This window comes from Rhinichthys klamathensis, unplaced genomic scaffold, assembly GCF_029890125.1.
Source record: "Rhinichthys klamathensis goyatoka isolate OS25496 unplaced genomic scaffold, OSU_Roscu_1.1 h1tg000150l_1, whole genome shotgun sequence".
In the NCBI taxonomy this organism is placed as follows: domain Eukaryota; kingdom Metazoa; phylum Chordata; class Actinopteri; order Cypriniformes; family Leuciscidae; genus Rhinichthys; species Rhinichthys klamathensis.
The window spans coordinates 251,278-271,737 of NW_026606685.1; the positions used below are offsets into that span (position 1 = coordinate 251,278).

At 38.8% G+C, this 20,460-nt stretch overlaps 1 protein-coding gene across 1 annotated transcript; it reads right to left on the bottom strand.

Annotated features, from left to right (window-relative positions):
• Window positions 1-259: 259 nt before the first annotated feature.
• LOC130090744 (olfactomedin-like protein 2A) lies at window positions 260-20,244 on the bottom strand. The gene is made up of 8 exons (XM_056258257.1): window positions 20,098-20,244; window positions 12,813-13,073; window positions 9,571-9,678; window positions 8,284-8,472; window positions 7,367-7,625; window positions 3,277-3,543; window positions 2,891-3,076; window positions 260-1,296 (listed from the first exon to the last, which is right to left on the bottom strand). Exons 1-8 carry the CDS (start codon window positions 20,164-20,166, stop codon window positions 683-685), a joined length of 1,953 nt encoding a protein of 650 aa, XP_056114232.1. The 5' UTR covers window positions 20,167-20,244; the 3' UTR covers window positions 260-682.
• Window positions 20,245-20,460: the final 216 nt, after the last annotated feature.

Consider the following 20,460-nt stretch of genomic DNA (forward strand, 5'->3'; position numbering starts at 1 on the left):
TTATTATCCATTATTACACTTGTATACGTTAAAAATTAAATGAAATTGAAAATTAAATGAAATTGAAATTTAATTTAAAAAAATTAAAAAATAAAATTTTATAAAATCAATTCAAAGTTCTAAAAGCTGTAATGGAAAGCTCTTTAGAACCTTTCACATGAATCGCATTAGGACTTCAGTACACTTAAGGACAAGTTAACTGTGTGACTTTGAACATTTTTACCTGCAAAGGTCTGTGCTGTCACGGAAGGCCAATGTCAGTGGCATGTGGGGATCAAAGTTGAAATTGGTTGACTTTAAGCTGTGTGTAATTGTGTGGTAACCATTTGTTGCACTTCAAAACGGGTCAAAGATACAATGCTCAACACTACGAGTATAGCTTGACGCTTCGCTCCATGGTGTTCAGTGCATTGGGAATGTTAACGTGAATCATGTGAAGGAGAAACTGGCAGTGAATTCAAGAACTGTAGAGCAGCACGCAACTACTAAACTTCTAAGTTACGCAATCCCTTTGTCCTTATATATTCTTGAACAAATGTCCATTAAAGTTCATTAGGACGTGATGAACCGTTTCATGAGGGTGTTTGTCAGTGGAACCAATGAGGCAGTCGTGATCAGATACACAAGAAGTGGCTTTTGCTTCGCTGCAGTGTAGAGTATATGGCATTTATAAAGTCTGATTTCATTTCGTTTCCTGCTCTACAAAGTTGATGTTGTAGGTGAGCTGGTGTCCATTGTCCCAGGCGTACAGAATCTTCTCTTTAGGGTTGTAATCGACTTGTGTGTTGAACCCGTATTCGTTAATGAAAGGTAAACGCGGAGACGCCTCGGCCCCTGTAAGCGTGTCGAACGCGTACGAAACCTCTCCTTCTCTCTGATTGTAATTGTCCACTGCGTACAGGACGCCGCATATTATGAAGCAGTTCCCGAACGAATTTAGCCTCAGTCTCGTCCTCCACGTGGTCTCCTTTTTGACCGACAAGTCATTGGGATCTAGTTTACTGACTACAATGACGTCGGCCTGTCCGTAGCCATCGTCAACAGACGGGTAAATGACCCAAAGTCCATTCTCATCCACGGCGAAGTCGATATCAGAGTGGCCTTTCCACTTCCAAGGTGTGGTGTCTTCATAGACGACGTCGTGAAGCTGAGCCCAGGCGGCTACGTACCGTTGCTTGAGATTGTATTTGATGATGTTCTTCGTGAAGGCACGATTATAGTAAAACCCTCCTCTGTACACAACATGACCCGTTCCGATCCAGTTATAAGGGAGCTTGAACAGGTTACTCCAACGGCCTGTAGGAAAAAAGAGAGGAAAGCGGGTAAAATGTTGCTACATTTTAATGTCACAATAGTGATATTTCACGGCCATAAAGTTCCATTGTCTATTGTCATTGGTGTAGAGATGTATAAAGCACAGCTCAGACAGGTCACTTTCAAGCCAAGCAACTTTTTGTTGACCAAAGTGGCAAATTCATGTGACCAGTTGAAACTCATTGCGCAAATGATTGGCCCTTAAGCGAAATTCCCAATCGGATGGATTCTAACTGATATAACTAGATTTCGCCCGTGAAAATGTGCAGAACAACGATAATAATGACCAAACGTTAACGCTATGCTGCACTTCTTTTCAAATAGAGATCACGATTCTGACACGATTCTGAACAGACAACTAAATCAAATTATTGTAATTTACTAGAGGTTCTGACAAAATGTTAATTGCTGCAGTCAACTTAAAATGTTTAATTAACTTAAATGAATTATTAAAAAAAAATCGGTTTGAATGAATGATTCATTGACTCATAAATACTTTACTTGTTTCATTAATGCCAAGTTCTTTCATGAAACTCTAGATGGCGTAGGCTGATGGGTCCTTAACGCAAACTGATGCTTGCTGCTCAACATTTAAATGGCTGGTTAGCATTCATTATAGGAGTTTGCAGCGCGCTTTCAGAGTTCCTCTAAAACCCTCCACCTTCCCCAGCTCCACCTGTATAGATCTGCTATGGGTAATTGATATATACTATTTGTGCAGCAGCAGTATGTCTAACATACTCACAGTAGTGCAAGTTGCATTCAGTTAAAACAGCTCAATGAAATGAGCTAAAATGAGCAAAATTGCAACGAAACTTAAGGTGGTTAAAGTTTTATTCCCCTTTAGTTATGTCACATATCTTGCGACGCCAGCCAAGACTGCCACTGATGCTGCCTGAAAAAAAATTCAGTGTATGACTCTTCTGGCTCTGTCTTAACAGGAAATGTTTTTAGAAATCTATTAATACCAGTCTAAACAGGCACACAAACCCACACTTACAGAAACGCACACTGAAATCAACTGTAACATCTTCCAAGCTCTTTCTTTTTTTCCAGGGACACGCACACATTCACTCAGCAAAACACACAGGCATGCAACCAGACACAGACAAACTGGCTTGTTCCCAAACATCCAAATCATTCACATTTACATTTATTTAGAAATCCAAACCTTTTAGAATGGAAAATCCCTGTCTTTGTTTCACAAAAAAACAGTATGAAGAGCTTTTAACTCAAAACACACACTATCCAACCAATATCTGTCTCTCTGTATGTCTATAGACAGCCGCATTGAATAAATAAGTACATCATTAATTTGTATGTCTCTAAAGAACATTACAAGAATTATTGGTAACGCTTCCTTTTACAGTCCTGTTACCCATGTACTTACTATGTACTTATTATAGTAATTATAATTACTGGGTAATAACTAGGTACTAACCCTGAACCTACCTCTAAACCTACCCCTAACCCATGTACTTACCTTATATTAGCCAGTACTTTATAGGTAAGTACGCTGTAAGTACACGTAAGTACTGTACTGTAAAAGGAAGGGTTACCGAATTATTTTACACACCCTGTTTAAAGTTGTCTAAGTTCCGGAACTCTACGAGGTTGTTGCCGTAGTAATAGTTGGTGACGTAGATTTTGGAGTCTCTGGCGGTGGGATCCTTCATCCATGCGCCCTCGTTCCTGCCGTAGCTGTGCTGTTTGACCGGCGGATCCACCGACGCCAGCGTCCCTTCACAGCTGTGCTCTTTAACTGCCAAAAAAACCAACAGTTTTCCAATCAGCCATTTCGCTTGGTTGAAAAAAAATATTTTAAGTTTAGTTTAGTTTTTATATTTACTTTGCATTATTTTATTCCAGTTGACACGGTTTTAATCCAATAGGTTTTAGTTTAGGATCATTTTTGTGGTGCTGCTTTTGTACAAACTGAGTTTTATTGTAAATACACTCTACCTGCGATGTATGAGTTATTGCTGGTGTTGTCCAGCACTAGTGATATCGTTGGGGCCGGTCGTTCCTCTCTGTATATTGTTCTGCTAGGTGTTGTTGTCCTCTGGGTTGTTGTTGTTGTGGGACGAGCGGTTGTTGTCGTTGTTGTTATTGTTGTGGGTACAGTTTCTGGGGTGGTCTCTGTTGCTAAGGTGATGGGAGCTATTGCACTTTCCTCTTCCTCTACTTCTACCTCAAGCAACGTGTCTGTTTCATCAGGCTTCTCTTCACCTGATAGAAATAGAACAGAAACAGAGCAAGAGATTAAAATCATCTCACTTCAATAAAAGCACTGCACACTCTAAACCAGGCAACAACCTTTACATCTTTGCATATAATGAAGCTTTGACTGAAAAAAAATTCAAAGCAACTTGACAAATTTTGTCAGAAATATAAACTAGTTTACTGAATTGTTGTAAACTAAACTGTTAATTCAAAAATAAACATCATGCAAATCATCAAATAGATTAATTTAAATGAATCCATCTTTGGTAAAATTAATACAAAGCACAAACCACATTATAATACTGAAATGCTAAAAACAATATATGAATTGACAGATTCAGAAATACTCGACAAGAGCAGATTCTAGCCAAGTACAGACTCGTGTTATTTCCTACACCTGCTCTGTGTGGGTACATGAAGTCTCTGGAAACATTGTACTTCTTTACCCGTCATGCCAATAAAACTTTGTTGACATTTTTTAGTTTGAGTTTTCAACTCCACACCAATTACTCAACACTTCCAGGACAAAATGACTTGCATCTAAAAACAAAGCAAGTTGACGTTTTGAGTGAGTATTTTGCCAATCTGCTCTCCAAGAATATGAATACACCTGGTTTGTAACCGCTGTCACGCTGAGCATATAACACGCTCAATCTCACCGTACATTTACTGTGGTGGTGCACCTGCTAGAGTGGCACGGGATTGTGGGATAGCTATATTTAACGAGAGAATGGATTTGATTACTGTACATTAGATCACAGGGTGGGACGACGAAAATAAACATCGTATTTATTAGTGAAAGTAATTTATGTTTATTAGAATTTTTTTACTTGACTTGCGCACGGTCCGCCGGCTTTTGTATTGGCTTTGCATTCCTGTCAGGACTGATCATACTGAATCTGCATCACAGCTCTGTTATGCATTATCTTAAACCAGTCAAACAAATCCATGCAGTCCAATAGCCAAGACACGCTAACAAAGTTAAATAGTCCTTAGTCAGAGGAGATGCCATATTCAATTTGACGAACAAAAACAAGGCATCTGATGGACAGAGATAGTTTGTAATGTAAACTATGTAATTCTATTCTGACTAATGCTGTGTAACTCAAAGCTCAGAGTCCAAAGACAAAGATGAGTCAAAAGTTCTAATCAAAAGGTATTTAATAAAAGAATAAACTGAGAATATCCAACATAGAGTAACAGAGTGCTCAACACACAAACAATAGCCGACAATGAACTGAGGAAACAGGAATTTAAGAATACTTAATAGTGAACTAAGAGATTAACAGGTGTAATGATCCAATGAAATGCCATGGCAACTGATTAGAGCAACAAAGACCACAGGAAATAATGAAAGGCAAACTAAAAGTCCATGAAAATTAAACTAAACAAACAAAAGTCAGGATTTGGAAACTCTGTGGTAGCTTTCTATATTTCTATGGCATCGGAGTCGAAGAGTTATTAGCGGAAGTGGATGTATTTATTGTACAGTTAACGAAAGTTATCACGAGCATTGTAATGTTTGAAGAGCATGTCATAATAAATGTCAGTAGATCGGGAAGATTTTAAAACGAGCAGTTCATTCATAAATCCATAAGATCTTACCCTTATGCTGTGGAAATACAAACCGGAAGACAGAACACAACAAGCGCAGTGCTGAAAAGGGGCGGGGCCACCTAATATCTATAGGTTTTATGTATTTACATGGGTTGTTTTTTTTGGAGAATTGCATGGAAACCAAATGCGGATCTATTTGACCCACAACACGAAAGGTGTACCCTGAACTGATAGAGAAAAGTGTGCATTAAAACTGTAAATCACCCTCTGTTGATAATCGCACACCTGCAAACTGAATGCTTGCATAGTAGTGTTTCCACATATACAGCGTCTTCCAACATCTCCAGGGCTGTTACCAGTGCCACCATTCTCAATTTTACATTTTATACCCCTAATCTTGAATATCTGTTTGATATTGGCACAGTGGCACAGTTTTCTAACAATTTCTTTTTGTATTATCTCGAAACATCAGTTTTAAAACTCAACTTAATTTTGGGGTTTTATCTGTAAACCAAAACTGCAATACGAGATGTTTCCAAAGTGCTAGTTTACCGACTAAACTTTTCAAAAGTGTGTCCATCTTAGGGACGTTCATTCACAGTAATTTATGCCTTAATCAAATTCCTTGTGATTGTATCTAACGTGCACTCAAATAGTCGGGACCCAATTTGGGAAGTAGCGATTAGGTTACGCCTATGGATAACACAAGATTAGATCAGACCACATTACAAGTCACAACTGATTGTGGTGCTTTCAGAATCATTCTTGTATAGCTCAGAAAGAAAAAAAAATCAGTAATCACACAGACTGTCAAGCAAACGGCGGTAACTATGGAGACTTTCGGGCGAGAGGCACACATCTAAAGCTTAAACAGGAAGTGAGGCTGAAAGCCCACATGAATGGAAACACTGTTGAATTGGAGACATTTGGCTGTTTTTTGTAGAAACCCTAATGCCGATATGAATGTCATGTCAGAAACTGAAACTGATTCATTAGTGTGTGTTGGCTGTCATTTCAGACTCTAAAGACACTCTCTGGCTGGCATCCTACACTAGTATCCAGTTAACTTGAGTGCTGGATCATCTAGTCCCAAGATACTGAGATCGAATCTCACTGTAAGATGTTCATTATGTGAGAGTAGAGTGTGTGCATGGACTTGGCTATAGTTTGGGGCCCAAAAATATCCCCAAAAGAGACCGCAATCTGACAAAACCTCCCTTTGAGGACATCTGGGACATCTTCAACTGGAAAATCAAATCAAAATAACTTTATTTGCCACAGTAGACGCAGCAGAAATTGTTGTCAGGTTCATAAATAAAGAAAATACTTTCTTTTAACTGTAAAAATGCTAAGTTTTATTTCAGGGTTAGATTTAGCATTAGTAGTATTTATAATTAAATTCATATAAAAAGAACAGAAGTCAAGGGTATGTACCCATCAAATAGCGAAGTGCATGTCTGTGTGTGTGTGTGTGTGTGTGTAATATTTCATTTATCATCAGTGCATCTGGCAGATTTTCCTGCGAAAAGAGAACTGGATTTTCTTGTCTCTGTTTTAGTGTGGATATTTGTGATACAGACGATGCATTCTGCATTTTATTCTGCTCTTAACATGGTTATGTAAGTGGATTATTAATATAGTTGTTTATCATGCTATCAGAAAACAGTTCTACCCTTTCAGCAGATGAAGTGGTCTAAAATGAATGACTGTATGTACTGTGTGTATGAACATGTGCACATGTGTCTTAAGTTATGAAAGGGTCTGTGCTAATATCTAAGTGTGTGTGTGTGTGTGTGTCTGGACTGGCATTGATACAAGCAGCTGTGCTTCAATGGGGAACACAAAGGAAACAACATTTTCTCTATAAAGGCCAATCCACACCTGACTGACAGACGGCGAACGACGCAGACAATCACCAGATTACAGTTCGTCACTTCTCGAACATTCTACGAACCGACAAATGCTGTTTCAATGTTCATTTGGTGAAAACAAGAGCCGGTCAATGCCAACAGACGCCGAAGTTGATGCCAACTTTTGTCTGTCAGTGCAGTGTGAATTGGCTTAAGAATATGTTTCTCTGGGTGTTTCTGATCTATATAAGTTTGTCATTGCAAACAAAATTGGTGAAGTTACTCCCCAGAATTTAGCTAACTCATACCTCACTACAACACAATCTCTAAAGAGAGTAATGTTTGTAAAGAGAGTAATGTCTTTTATTCAATGCCAATGCTTCAGGGGCTAAGATAATGTGTAAATAATGTGTGTGTCTTACCTCTGTTTTGGTTGCTCGTCTCATCGGTTTTGGTGGCTTTGTAATATGTGATTCCCCGGATGAGTCCTGGCTGGTTCTGTGATGGTTTGGTTTTATTGGGCAGGTCTGTTTGCTCTGGTTTACTGGGTTTGTTTGGTTTTGTGGTCTCTTTCTTTGGCTTGGCGGGCTTTTCCTTCACTGGCTTTGGTGGAGGTTTCCCTTTTTCTGGTTTCTTTGCTGGAAACTTTGAAGCATCTTTGATATTTGTCCCCAGTGTGTCCTACAAACATAACACATGTCTAACTCAACAGATGTTAGAGATCTCATCCTAAAAACTATATTAACACTTACATATACTCTATGCTGTTATATAGATATGGCTCATATTGCAAATGCACACAGTATTGTATTCTACTAGAACAGAACTGAGATATTGTATCCAATAATGCAATGCACTAAACTTTGGCACAGCCAAATTGCAAAATAACCATATTTATGTCAGAGAGGATCTGGATGGCACTTGCTGAATTAAATGGGCAACATGATCATGTGATATATTGCAGCACACTATTAAAGGGGACCTATTATGCCCCCGTTCTCTGTGTATGCCTTTTTTAAATGAGGAATATTGTGATGTGTATGTTCCTGGAAGAAACTCAAGACTACAATCGAGGAGTTCAGAAACAGTGTGCACTGATAAAAAGAATGACTCCTTTTAAATTGACTTTGTAACTTTGCAGACCTTTTTCATACTCAATCAGCAACACTAAAGAAAGCTGAAAATGTACAAAGCATAATTGGACCCCTTTAAGTGAATTAAATTAAATAATTTCCACATACTATTTAAAAAAGAGTATGGAGTAAACTGAACCGTATGCAGTATTCCATTCTGAACATAACCTCAAAGTCAGAGGTGAAAGGTCATGACCCTTACTTACCTGAGCTTTGCTTTTAGGGCCTGAGGAGGAGGAGTCTTTCTGCAGCAGCTGAAGGCCCAGATTGGACAGCTCCTTCTTTATGCTCATCATGATGTCAGAATGGTTCTCGTACTGCCGTAGCTGATTGGTCAGAGTCGCCACACTGTCTCTCACAAAGTCATTCTCCCGAGTGAGGTTCATCTTTATCATCTGAATGAGGTACACGAATTTACATCAAACTACTATTCATACAACAACACTTCTGCATTTAACTGTACATAAATACATCTGCATAAACATTTAACTGTACATAAATACATCTGCATAAACATTTTACTGTACATAAATACATCTGCATAAACATTTTACTCAAACCGTTATGCAGCTAATATAGTCTATATTCTCTTATGCTCACCAAGGCTGCATTTATTGAATCAAAAATACAATAAAAATGGTAATATTGTGAAATATTATTAATTGTAATATAACTGTTTTCTGTTTGAATCTATTTTAAAACACCTGAGATGCAAAGCTGAATTTCAGTGTCACAAAATCCTTCTTAAATCATTCTAATATGCTGATTTGCTGCTCAAGAAACATTTATTCTTCTTATTATTATTATCAATGCTGAAAACAGTTGTGTTGCTTAATATTTTTGTGGAAACTGATACAAAAATTTCAGTGATACATTTTCAAAATTCTTTGATGAATAAAAGAACAGCATTTGTTTGAAATAATAGAAATCTTTCATAACATTTTGAATGTCTTTACTCTGACATTTAATGCATCCTTGCTGAATAAAAGTATTAACTACTTTCAAAAACAAAAAAAAACTTACTGATCCCAAACTTTAGTACCAAACGGGACTGTGTGTAATTAAATTAGTATAATTCAATTAGAAAAATGCAAACTAGAAGCATTTTCACTAGTGGTCTTAGACTATATATGTAAGGTATTTGATAATGACCCTCAGTGTACATGCAGTACATTTATTGCGGTGCAGATTTCTAGCCCAGCTTTACCCGATAATGAGCAAAATTTAATTGGAAATAAAAACAGAGTACATAAGTGTGACTATTACATGACTGTGGTTTTCAACCTTTGGTCATTTCCTCTCTCTGTCCCACTCTTTCTCACACACACAAATTATTTTCCCATCCCTCAAGCCAAAGCGAAGTGGTATAACTGTTAATAACTTTAGCCAGAGCATTGTGGGTAGCCACAGAATGTCCAGTTAAACCCCGCCACGGCTCATTAATGTTCACGTGTGTATGTTCACACGCACACGGCCAGTGTAATCACACTCACCTCCTCCAGGTTGTTCATTTGGGACACCACCTTGTTGATGTACGAGTGAACTTTAAGAAGGTCCATACTGAAGAGAGTTCCTTCCAGAAGGTCCACCATGGACTGCAACTGGACACAAAGAATCAGGCGACTTTTTAAAAATGAAACATGAGTGGAAAGTTACTTTTGGAGGTTCACAAAGCAGCTGCTTGGGGTTTATTTTCAATCTGCAGTAATGTTTGACAGTTCGTCACGTCAGTGATTCACGATAATGATTAACATATTGCTTTTGGTCAACCATCTTCACAACATAGTGTCGGCCCAGATCCGCCCCACATCTGGTACAAATGGATTCCACACGGCCCAGATGTGGGCCGGATCTGTGCCGACACTATGTTGCTGTCTGGAGGCTTGTTTCCGCCAGGGAATACAAAATAAAAAAGGTAATTGAGACTTTTTTTTTCTCAGAATTGTGATGTATAAACTTGCAATTGCTAGTTATAAAGTCAGAATTGTGAGATGTAAACTCGCAACTGCAAGAAAAAAAAATCAGAATTGCGAGTTTATATCTGACTTTTTAACTTGCAGAATTGACTTCTTTCCTCAGAACTAAGAAATTTATCTCTCAATTCTGAATTGTGAGATATAAAGTCTGAATTGCGATATATAAACTATTTTTTTATTGCAATTGTGAATTTTTTCTCGCAAATCGAATCTTTATATATTGCAAGTTTATATCTCTGAGAAAAAAATGTCACAATTACCTTTTTTATTTTTTATTCCCTGGCAGAAACAAGCTTCCAGACAGCAACATAGTGTCGGCACAGATCCGGCCCACATCTGGGCCGTGTGGAATCCATGTGTGCAATTATGACTTTTTTTCTCGTAAGTCTATTACTCGCAATTCTGACTTTATAACTCATAAATGCGAGAATAAAAGAATAAAGCCCCGTTCACACTACACGCGACCAAGCGACGCGATACCATTCATTTCAATGGGGAGCTGGCGATTTCCGGCGACACGCGCAACAGCGACCGTTGGCGACCGGATGGGGCGTGTCTGGCGACGCGACAAAGTTGAGATCTGTTTAACTTTATGCAAATGAGGAGCGACAACCAATAGGAGCGGAGCGCGTATGATCCTTCTCCACATCATTGGATGTCATTCATAAATGTAACCAGTAGTGGGAACTCCCACTAGCGACCTCATCGCCAGCCACTGGCGACATGCAGCGACAAAGTCGCTTGTAGTGTGAACGGGGCTTAAGAGATAAAAAGCCGCAATTAGCTTTTAATTTTTTGTTATTTCATGAGAGAAACAAGCTTCCATAAACACTAGCTTAGATTTAAGCTGGTCTTTAAAAAAAAAAAAAAAAAAAACTGAATTTTTTTTTTCATGAGTGAATTCCTCATATGCTTATTGTTGACTCGTGCTGCAGAAAGTTCAGTCGTGTAACAGCTTGACTGTCGTGATGATTAACGGCTTCATGTGGCATCAACAGATATGAAGAAACTGCAGCGAGGTTAAAATAGAGCCACATGTTTGGAGGAGCTAAACAGCACAAGATCAGCAAATGTTTTAGGTGGAAAATTAAACCATTGTGTTTAACTACTGACTAAAGGCTGCTGAATGATTTTTCAGCCTTTAGCAGAGCTAGGACTGGCGTCAAGGGGGGGCTTGCAACGATCCCAAGGCAAACCCCCCCAACACCCACCCCCCCACCCCCAATGCAATTTTAAACTTAGGGGGTCCCACCACACACACCCAAATGCGATTTCATTTAAGTCTGAAAAATATAAAAGCCCCCCCAAGTCGTGTTTCCTTGGCGCCGGGCCTGACTGTAGTAATATAAAACCCTGGACTGATCATCAGGATTGTCATGTGGCTCTGTGTGTGTGTGTGCAATGTGGAGATATGGACTGGAATGCTCAGACAGATGAACAAAGGAGAAGAAAAGATGGAAAGAGTGAACCAGACAGGAATGGTGCGGAGGAAAGAGGACAGGTGCTATAAAAACACACTTGCGAACACGTGCGCCGCATACATGCCCAGAATTCTGCCGTTCAACATTCAAAGTGAGTCAGTGTTCCTTTAACCTCAAAAACAGCACTTCCTTTCCTACTTCTTTTAAAGTTATGTCACAGTTGAGTATCAGTCATGTTTTTAGCAGCATATCAGTAACATCCAAACGCATTAGTACATTACAGTAGTTTGTTAAAAGTCGGGCTTATATTTTTGAGTGCAAACAGGTTATAGACTGAGCATCATTAATGGTGAATTTGATTAATAGACCAATAACATAATGTTTAAGTGAGTCAAGTGGTAATTTATAGCCTGGATCTGTAAAATTACATTTAAAAGTACAATTTTGGCTATCCTTACAAACATGTACCATGTTTTTTACTAAATTAAAATTGACTGTAGTTACTGTAACACATTTTTTATGGGTAAATGTAGTACTAAATCATCATCATATTAATTTTTATTACAACTGTGGCATTTATATTATGTATAGTTATAGTTTGTAGAAGTGTTAGTAAAAGGCTACTATTTTTTACCATTTTAAAAGTTTTTTTTTATAGTAAACAGTTACATTCCGCAAAAGTCTTTTTGCTTTTCTTAAACAATAAAATATGTAGTGCGGGACTTGATTTTGTGCACTGGAAATTGATTGGATCGTTGGATGGTTGTGGTTTGCTACTGTATTGGTGGATCTCATGTGATTGACAGGTTGCCCCGCCCTCACGCCAGTAAACACATCATCAGAGAAGAGAAGAGATGCTGCAAGAGGGAGGGGAAGCTATTTTGATTACAGATTACGATGAATTTAAAAATAAATGAATAATAATGTGTATGGATGCATCATATGCTGTAATATTTCATAAAAAATAAATAGTAGACAATTTTGATTTCACGGTGACTTTAATCAGTTCTTTTGTCTAAATCAGTAAAATATCTAAATACAAAATAAAAATAAAATAAATGTACAAAATAAAATTGCTTATTAATATTGTTTTTAGAATATATATATATATATATATATATATATATATATATATATATATATATATAATATATGTTTCATGCTTATACCATTTACGGTACAAATCACTGAAATTTATTTTTAAAACAAGAAAAAAAACTTGGGGCAAGTTTGCAAATGGGGCACGAAAGATCTTAAACTACGGTTATCATGCAAGAACTCTGCCAAAGGGATATGGGATATGTTTTATGGGATGTGTTTTAAAAGTATCAGGTCTACCTTGAGCAGCTCTGGCGCCTGTTTCTTGAGTTTTTCCATCTTCCATTCGTTCTCGCAGGGGTTGAGAGAGGATGGCGGAGCCGTGCAGGAGCATTTGCAGTCGGCTCCGGAACTCACCGTCTCCACCGTGTAAAAATCCTCCACGCGCACACTTCCAGTCCTCAAGCGAGCGCACGCGTCCCGGGTCAAGGGCCGCATGATGCACTTACAGCGGCAGTCGGATCCCTCTGATGTCATGCGGACTTGTTCCTCCCCGAAGATCTGAAAAGGAAATTGATAGAAAGTCATGGAGATTACATTGTGTGCTGTGACCCAGTGACCTACTTCAGTGTCATTTCTGCCACTTTGCAAAACTATGTTCACTTTAGTTCTCTTCAGAGACATGCAAGCCAGCCTGAGACTTGAGTTTATTGATCAGTGCTTTAAACCCGAGCTGTCTTCCTGACATCAGATATGAAAGTTTGAGGTCAAAAGGTCACCGGTGCCACACGACCGTATTCAGCCACATGTGCCACAATGACCTATGATGACCCTTTCTCCTTCCTAGTTCCCCGTGTCCATCATTACTCAATTACTAAATGTCATTAGTGTCAAGTCATATGGCGAATTTACTTTTTCTGCTAATCATATAGACAATTTGTTCTTTACATCTTACCTTCAACAGACCAGTCCAAAATCAACTAATGTTAACATGAGTAAATCAATCACATAAGCTGTAGAATACACCGTCTATAGAGCTACAGAGTTACCGTCATCTGTCTTCTGGGCTGTTATTGTCAATGGACTGAGTGGAAAGCAAACAGATGGTGTCAAATGAGTAACCTTTGACCTCCGAGAACAGAAAACCGCATCATGCAGAGTGTGTCCTTATTCAGATCAGTTTAGACACTATGCAAAGAAAGTATAAATGCATAATACTTGCAGGTGTGTGTGTGTGTGTGTGTGTGTGAGAGAGAGAGAGAAGGTTTAACATCTTGGATTACTTATATCCTCTTCAGGAATTCTGAGACCTTCTTAAAAAACAAATGGAAACACAAATCATCAAACCCTGCCAACTTTGGTAATTTAAAGCGTGAGAAAGATCGTATTTCTTGATCTGCATGTCTGATAATGTTTGTGTGAAGGGTATGTGGGTGATTGATGTGTGATTTATGAGCAAACTCGCTGTTCAAACCTGTTTTTATTCTATTGCCCCACACTTCTATATGTCTTTGTCAGTTCAGTTCATTGACATCCATGATGATCTATTAACAATATAATCAGTTTGCCAATGTCATGTCACTGTGGATGTACGGTCACTCTTTCCCAGCTATTATTTGGCATGTTTAGGACAGCAACCGAAGTCTCCAAACAAACAGAGGGCAAGTGTCAGCTGTGTTGTGCTAAAATAAGCCAATCCGAACTGATTTCCACAGCAGGGATGCATTTCTTCCACTGAGATACTGGCAGCATGACAAATTCCAAGGAATTAATAGCTATATTGAGTTAAACAGATAGCAATAACTATAGCAATAATGTTATTCACACCATATAATCATGCAGACAGCAAAACAACTGTATGATACTGTACCATTCAAAAGTTTGGGAGTTTTGAAAGGCATCTCTTATGCTTACCAAAGGCCTTATGTGTTTATTTTTTACAATGCATGATTGATTTAATGTATCCATGCTGAACAAAAATATGAATTTTGTTCTCACAGACCTCAAACCGTTGTCTATTCTGTCCATGCTGAATCATATAGTTCTGTCTCTCTTTGTTGCCCCGTCTCAACCACCAAGCACAGGTGCAGAACGATGATCAGCACCCGTGTGGAACAAACACAGTCCTTACAAACGCACAAACTCTGATTCACACAGCAGCTGACTTAACAACTGTGAGAACTCTGAAATGTAAACTTCACGAGGAGAGGACAGATAAAAGTCGAAGGACATGAGTAATCCTCCTTATAGGTCAAATCCTCTGTAGTCCCATGTGAGGAACCGGACTGGCTTTTTGCCCTTCAACTTTAAACTGAGATAATTAGCAATTTAGCTACATATCAATCTTTGATGCACTGCCAGGAACAAAGAATAAAACAGAAGCATGTGAATTTTTCTCTCAGGACCACCACCATCCATCACTATTTCACACAGTCTTTCTCTTCTCGTTCCTACCGTTTCTCTATCACCCCTTGAGACTTTTTAAATCGGACGGACCAACTTTTAAGTGCAATTTGTTAAAGTCGGCATTAAACAATATTTGCATAAAATGTCCTTATTCCTATTTGCTTATTGTGACGTAACAAGAATAAATGTAGGGCGGGACTTGCTTTTGTCCTTGGGGAAATGATTGGATGGTTGTGGTGTGCTATTGGTGGATCTCCTGTGAGTGACAGGTTGCCCCGCCCTCGCGCCAGTAAACACATCGGACCCTATCATACAACCGGTGCAATGCAGCGCCAGGCATGACGCAAGTGTTTTTTGCTAGTTTCAGTCCGACGCAGTTATCATTTTTTTATGTCCTGCGCCACGTTGTTTAAATAGAAAATGCATTTGTGCCCATCTGTGCGCCCATGGGCGTGCTGGTCTCAAAACGAAGTGTGTTCATGCGCATTGTTGGCGCGTTGCTATTTTGAGGCAACTGAAATAGACTGCGCCATTGACCAACTGAAACCTGGTCTAAAGTCAACATATAGCGCAATATTTTTTTGTTATTTAAAGGGCACATTAGTTAAATGAGCCTATAGGCTGATCCACAACGCGCGTACACTCTGCTTATTACAAAGACAGGGACGTGCAGCAGCACACAAACATTTTTAAATATGAAAAATAGAAGTATTACAATGTAAAATATTATTATTGTGTACATAAAGATGTGGTGGAATCCGGCTTGTCCCGTAGATGGTCTGCTTGCACGCTTTAACCTCGCGCACGAGCAGATCCGTTTCCTCTCTTTCCGCCATGTAAATAGCAAAGGAATGGGAGATGAGACTCTGATTGGTTATTGCACGTAAAGCCCCAAACCCCCCCTTTACTCATTAAGAGAATTGGGACAACCCTTTTAGACCACACGCCGGGTGCGCCGACCATTTTTCCTGTCGTTAAACAAAAGTGGATTCGGACACGCCCTAAGTGCACTTGCGCCGTGTGCTTTAGACCATGCGCTTAGATCGTTAAAATAGGGCCCGTCATCAGAGAAGATAAGCCGTTGCAAGAGGAAAGGGAAGTTATTTTGATTAGATTCTTAGATTCATTTTATTTAAATAGGGACAATGCACAAGTTAACATTAACCTTGTTTAAAAAACAAAGAGAGATGCATTGTGCCAGGTTGTAGCACAAGTGCTATTTTCCGCCCGTAGTCCCTTGGCAGAGAATAATACAAAACATTAAAATATACAATTTTCTAACCATAAAATTAATTTACAATTAAAACTAACATATGCTCAATTTTCCCCCATTCCTAAAACCAACCCCACCTCACCCCACCCCACCCCGACAAAACTAAACAATCAAGATCCCTACCTCTCCCAGTACAAAACACACACACACACACACACACACACACACACACATTTCATAGATGTGTACAGTTTTGTTGTGACAATAACCATGCTTTTGTCAAACTCGAGAAGGTTTGAGGATTTGTACAGGTAATAAGGTGTGTGGGGAGAGTGTTCGACTGAGTTATAGCCACAAAAGAAAAGGCTGATTTGGCAAATGAGGTTTTGCGATTTGGAATATTGCATTCTCCTCTAGTGGCGGACCGAGTAGCTCTTTTTTTTTCAGAGTTGAGCTCAATAAATTTTTTTAGAGGAGGGGCGACAGCATTATGAATGATTTTAAAAAGTAAACAGACATTCGAATGCATTATCAAATTTCCAAAATTTAAAATATTATACTTAGTCATTATTTTGCAGTGGTGATATTGACGAGTCTTTTTATCATGGATCTTAAGGGCTGTTTTATATAAAGATTCAAGTTTACGATTAAAGATTACGAGGGCACTATTTGTTTTGTTTTTTAAATATGATGTGCAAGGATAAATCATTTCTCATCAAATTAGCATCATGGCACCAAGCTTTGCATGTGAATATATATATATATATATATATATATATATATATATTCCTCACATTTTTTATGCTCAGCATAGGTAACAATTTAGTGCAAGGAATAAAGCAAGAAAACAAAGTGAGTATAGGGGCCCTGTTCTCCTCCCCAGCGAGCCGTGACCTGTGATAAGTGCGGCTCTTGATGCGTCGTGACGTCTCAGTGTCGTTTTCTCATGTGTTGTTTTATTCGTGGTAAATCAACCGTTTTAGCTGAAGTGACTTTCGCTGCACACATCAGCCTTTCATTTGTCCGCCACAGCTGGAGGGCTCAAAGAAAGCTTCGAATGAAGTGGTAAACACTAGGGGTGGAACGGTACATGTATTCGTATTGAACCGAAACGGTACGGGCGTCACGGTTCGGTGCACGAATTTGCACGCAGAATACACGGTACAAATAAAAAAAAAAACCTCTTAAATAGCGATAAATTTCGCTCTATTCGCTTTTGGTGTGACTGTTAACGCAGCAATGAACAGGCTGCGATCAAGATTGCAATGCAGGAGTGTGTGTGTCTGTGTGCGCGCGAGAGAGAGAGAGAGAGAGAGAGAGAGAGAGAGAGAGAGAGAGAGAGAGAGAGAGAGAGAGAGAGAGAGGCGCGATGAACAGTGTGTGTGTGTGTGTGCGAGAGAGAGAGAGGCGCGATCGAACAGTGTGTGTGTGTGTGTGTGCGCGCGCGTGCGAGAGAGAGAGAGGCGCGGGCGCGAATCGCGCGATGAACAGTGTGTGTGTGTGTGTGTGTGTGCGCGCGCGCGAGAGAGAGAGGCGCGGGCGCGAATCGCGAATCGCGCGATGAACAGTGTGTGTGTGTGTGTGTGTGTGCGCGCGCGTGCGAGAGAGAGAGAGGCGCGGGCGCGAATCGCGCGATGAACAGTGTGTGTGTGTGTGTGTGTGTGTGTGAGAGAGAGAGGCACGGGCGATCGAACAGTGGAAACGTAAAAACATACTCCGTCACTTTTTTCATACAGGACATCATTAAAACTGCAAATTGTTTACTTATATTTGTGTACACTGGCAATAAAACACAACATTGTGCTTTTGTCACACTCTAAACTCTTGTCAAACTGTAACCTACAACTGTTAACAAAAGTTTTTATGGTAGTATTATTTTATACGGAAATCAATTATTTATAATTCAGATGAGAATAAAGTTAGTTAATTAAAATGAAGGAAAACAAATATCTTGATCTGAAATAGCAAATTAATTTTAAATTCATTCAGGTACAATTACTAAACATATCTCAAGGTCTTTTCGTCTTTTTAATAATTTAATTAATAAACTAATTATATAAAACTACTGTCAGTGCACTACAAATAAACTGGTTCTATGCCTTTATTAATAAAACTTATTTAAAAAAATACAAGGTTTAAGACATTTATAAAAATGCCTTCTGCATTTTTGCTTTGCTTTTCACTCCATTGTACCGAAATCGTACCGAACCGTGATGTCTGAACCGAGGTATGAACCGAACCGTGACTTCTGTGTACCGTTCCACCCCTAGTAAACACTTCTCATTTGGTGCAATGGGAACATTTGGGGTGAAAAACGTTGAAGACACCATAAAATACATTTGGAGTATGGAGCGGAGATAATAATGGAAGGATACTGGAATTCTATATGATGGATTAGAAAATCAGCTGTCTTGCAGCACGCTGGAATTATTATTATTTTTTTAAAGATGTCTCTGCACTCTTTCCCTATATGTTACTCAAATCCATGATTTAGGATGCTCAGGTTTGCTCCTGGAGACCTTCCTGAGTTCAGATCAACTATAATCAAACACACCTGCGCCTCAAGGTCTTTTCTGAAAATAACAAGCATCTTTAGGAACAACTGTATATTGAACATTTCTCTCACTCTTAAAAATAAAGGTTCTTTATTGGCATTGATGATTCCATAAAGAATCTTTAACATCCATGGAACCTTTCCATTAGACGAAGGGTTCTTTATAGTGGAAAATGTTTCTTTAGATTATTAAAATGCGGGTTCTTTTAACCCAAAATAGATCTTCCATGGCATGTATGTGAAGAAAAAAAAAAAGGTTCCAAAAGGGTGTTTAACAGCAATGAAATAAAGAGCAAATGGTATTTTCCTTCTAAGATGTTTCTCCTGAGGACAAAAATGTCTCCTCTAGAGTTAGAGAAATAATCTCAAAGTACACTCAGTTTTGTCAAGATATACACCAATATCAGAGATTTCAATAAGGACTCATCAAATTTTTCCAAGAGCAAATAATCAGTCTATGCACACTTTTAGTTGCTCCATAAAATCATAGGAATTTCAGTAGAAACATCAGAGACAAAGTTGATACTAAATGCAAATGATAAAAGATTAGAGCCAATATTACCTTTTTTTAGGTCAATGTTGAAAGCAAATTAAATCAGGCCTTATTTTATACCAGACAAGTCACGAAAGTATTATTAGAACGGTGTGATCCCCTTGTTTTTGTGGTTTTAAAACAACAGATTAAACCATTTTGATTCTACTGGAGGAACCGCTGACTGACACTGTTTTCTTGGATTTGTAAAAAGGTGTCTGGAGGTGTGGTGAACAATAAGGCTAATGAGTTATGAATGGAAAAACCTCTGATCGATCAAATGTTCTGTGCAGGTGTATTAGATTAGAACAACACAGCAGAATCGTTCAGGAGCAGGATTGAGCACCTGTGATTTTAGACTGTGTTATGATATTTTTCCAATCATGAACCCAAGACCTTTGAACTCGTGCCAGTGGCCTTACGTTACGCTCAGTGTGTGTGCCCTGTTAAAGAGGTTAATCCCAGCACTTTCAAAGTGCCCACCCGTGCGAATAATCATTTGAACTATATAAAAAACCACCAAATCCCACTGAACTGAATTAAACATAACCTCCACTGCGATGTTCTTGAAAACAAGCCATTCCACTTACAACTGATAAAGTTAACACTGTCATGCATGAGTCCCATTTTATCAAAATTGATCATTTATAAAATTACATTATATAATAAATTGCTGTTTTTGTTTGCAACTGAGCAAAATAAGTAATATTCTATGTTTTAGAATAATTAATTATAGTGATAATTTGTAATACAATTAGTAAATAAAACATTTAGGCTATTTTTGCATGTTCTGGAATAACAGTTCTGCAGTTATATCTTAACAAGCTTTTCAATGAATGCACATAAATGAACTCATTCTCAAAGTTGAATTCATTCTTACCTTGTTCAGAGATGACACATGACTGGACATCATAAGTAAACAAGCCACGAGCTCCACAATCCCCCACATCTCGCCGGACTATGAAGCTCCACTGTGTGAATGTGTGAGATGTGCGCTGATGCGACTACATGGACTAGACCCATCATCATCATCATCACCACCAGCACCATCTCTCTCTCTCTCTCTCTCTCTCTCTCTCTCTCTCTCTCTCTCTCTCTCTCTCTCTCTCTCTCTCTCTCTCTCTCTCTCTCTCTCTCTCTCTCTCTCTCTCTCTCTCTCTCTCTCTCTCTCAACGCCTCCACCTGCTGGACGCCAAAATCCTAAAAAAAAAAAGAAAGAAAAAAAAGGAAACTTCCACCGCTT

Excerpts from the sequence above, each read along its gene's own strand:
- LOC130090744 (XM_056258257.1), bottom strand. The coding sequence starts at position 20,166 with ATGTGGGGGATTGTGGAGCTCGTGGCTTGTTTACTTATGATGTCCAGT. Across the intron at positions 13,074-20,097 it reads ATGTGTCATCTCTGAACAAG|ATCTTCGGGGAGGAACAAGT; the intron begins GTAAGAATGAAT and ends TTTCCTTTTCAG. Across the intron at positions 8,473-9,570 it reads AAATGAACAACCTGGAGGAG|ATGATAAAGATGAACCTCAC; the intron begins GTGAGTGTGATT and ends TACCTCATTCAG.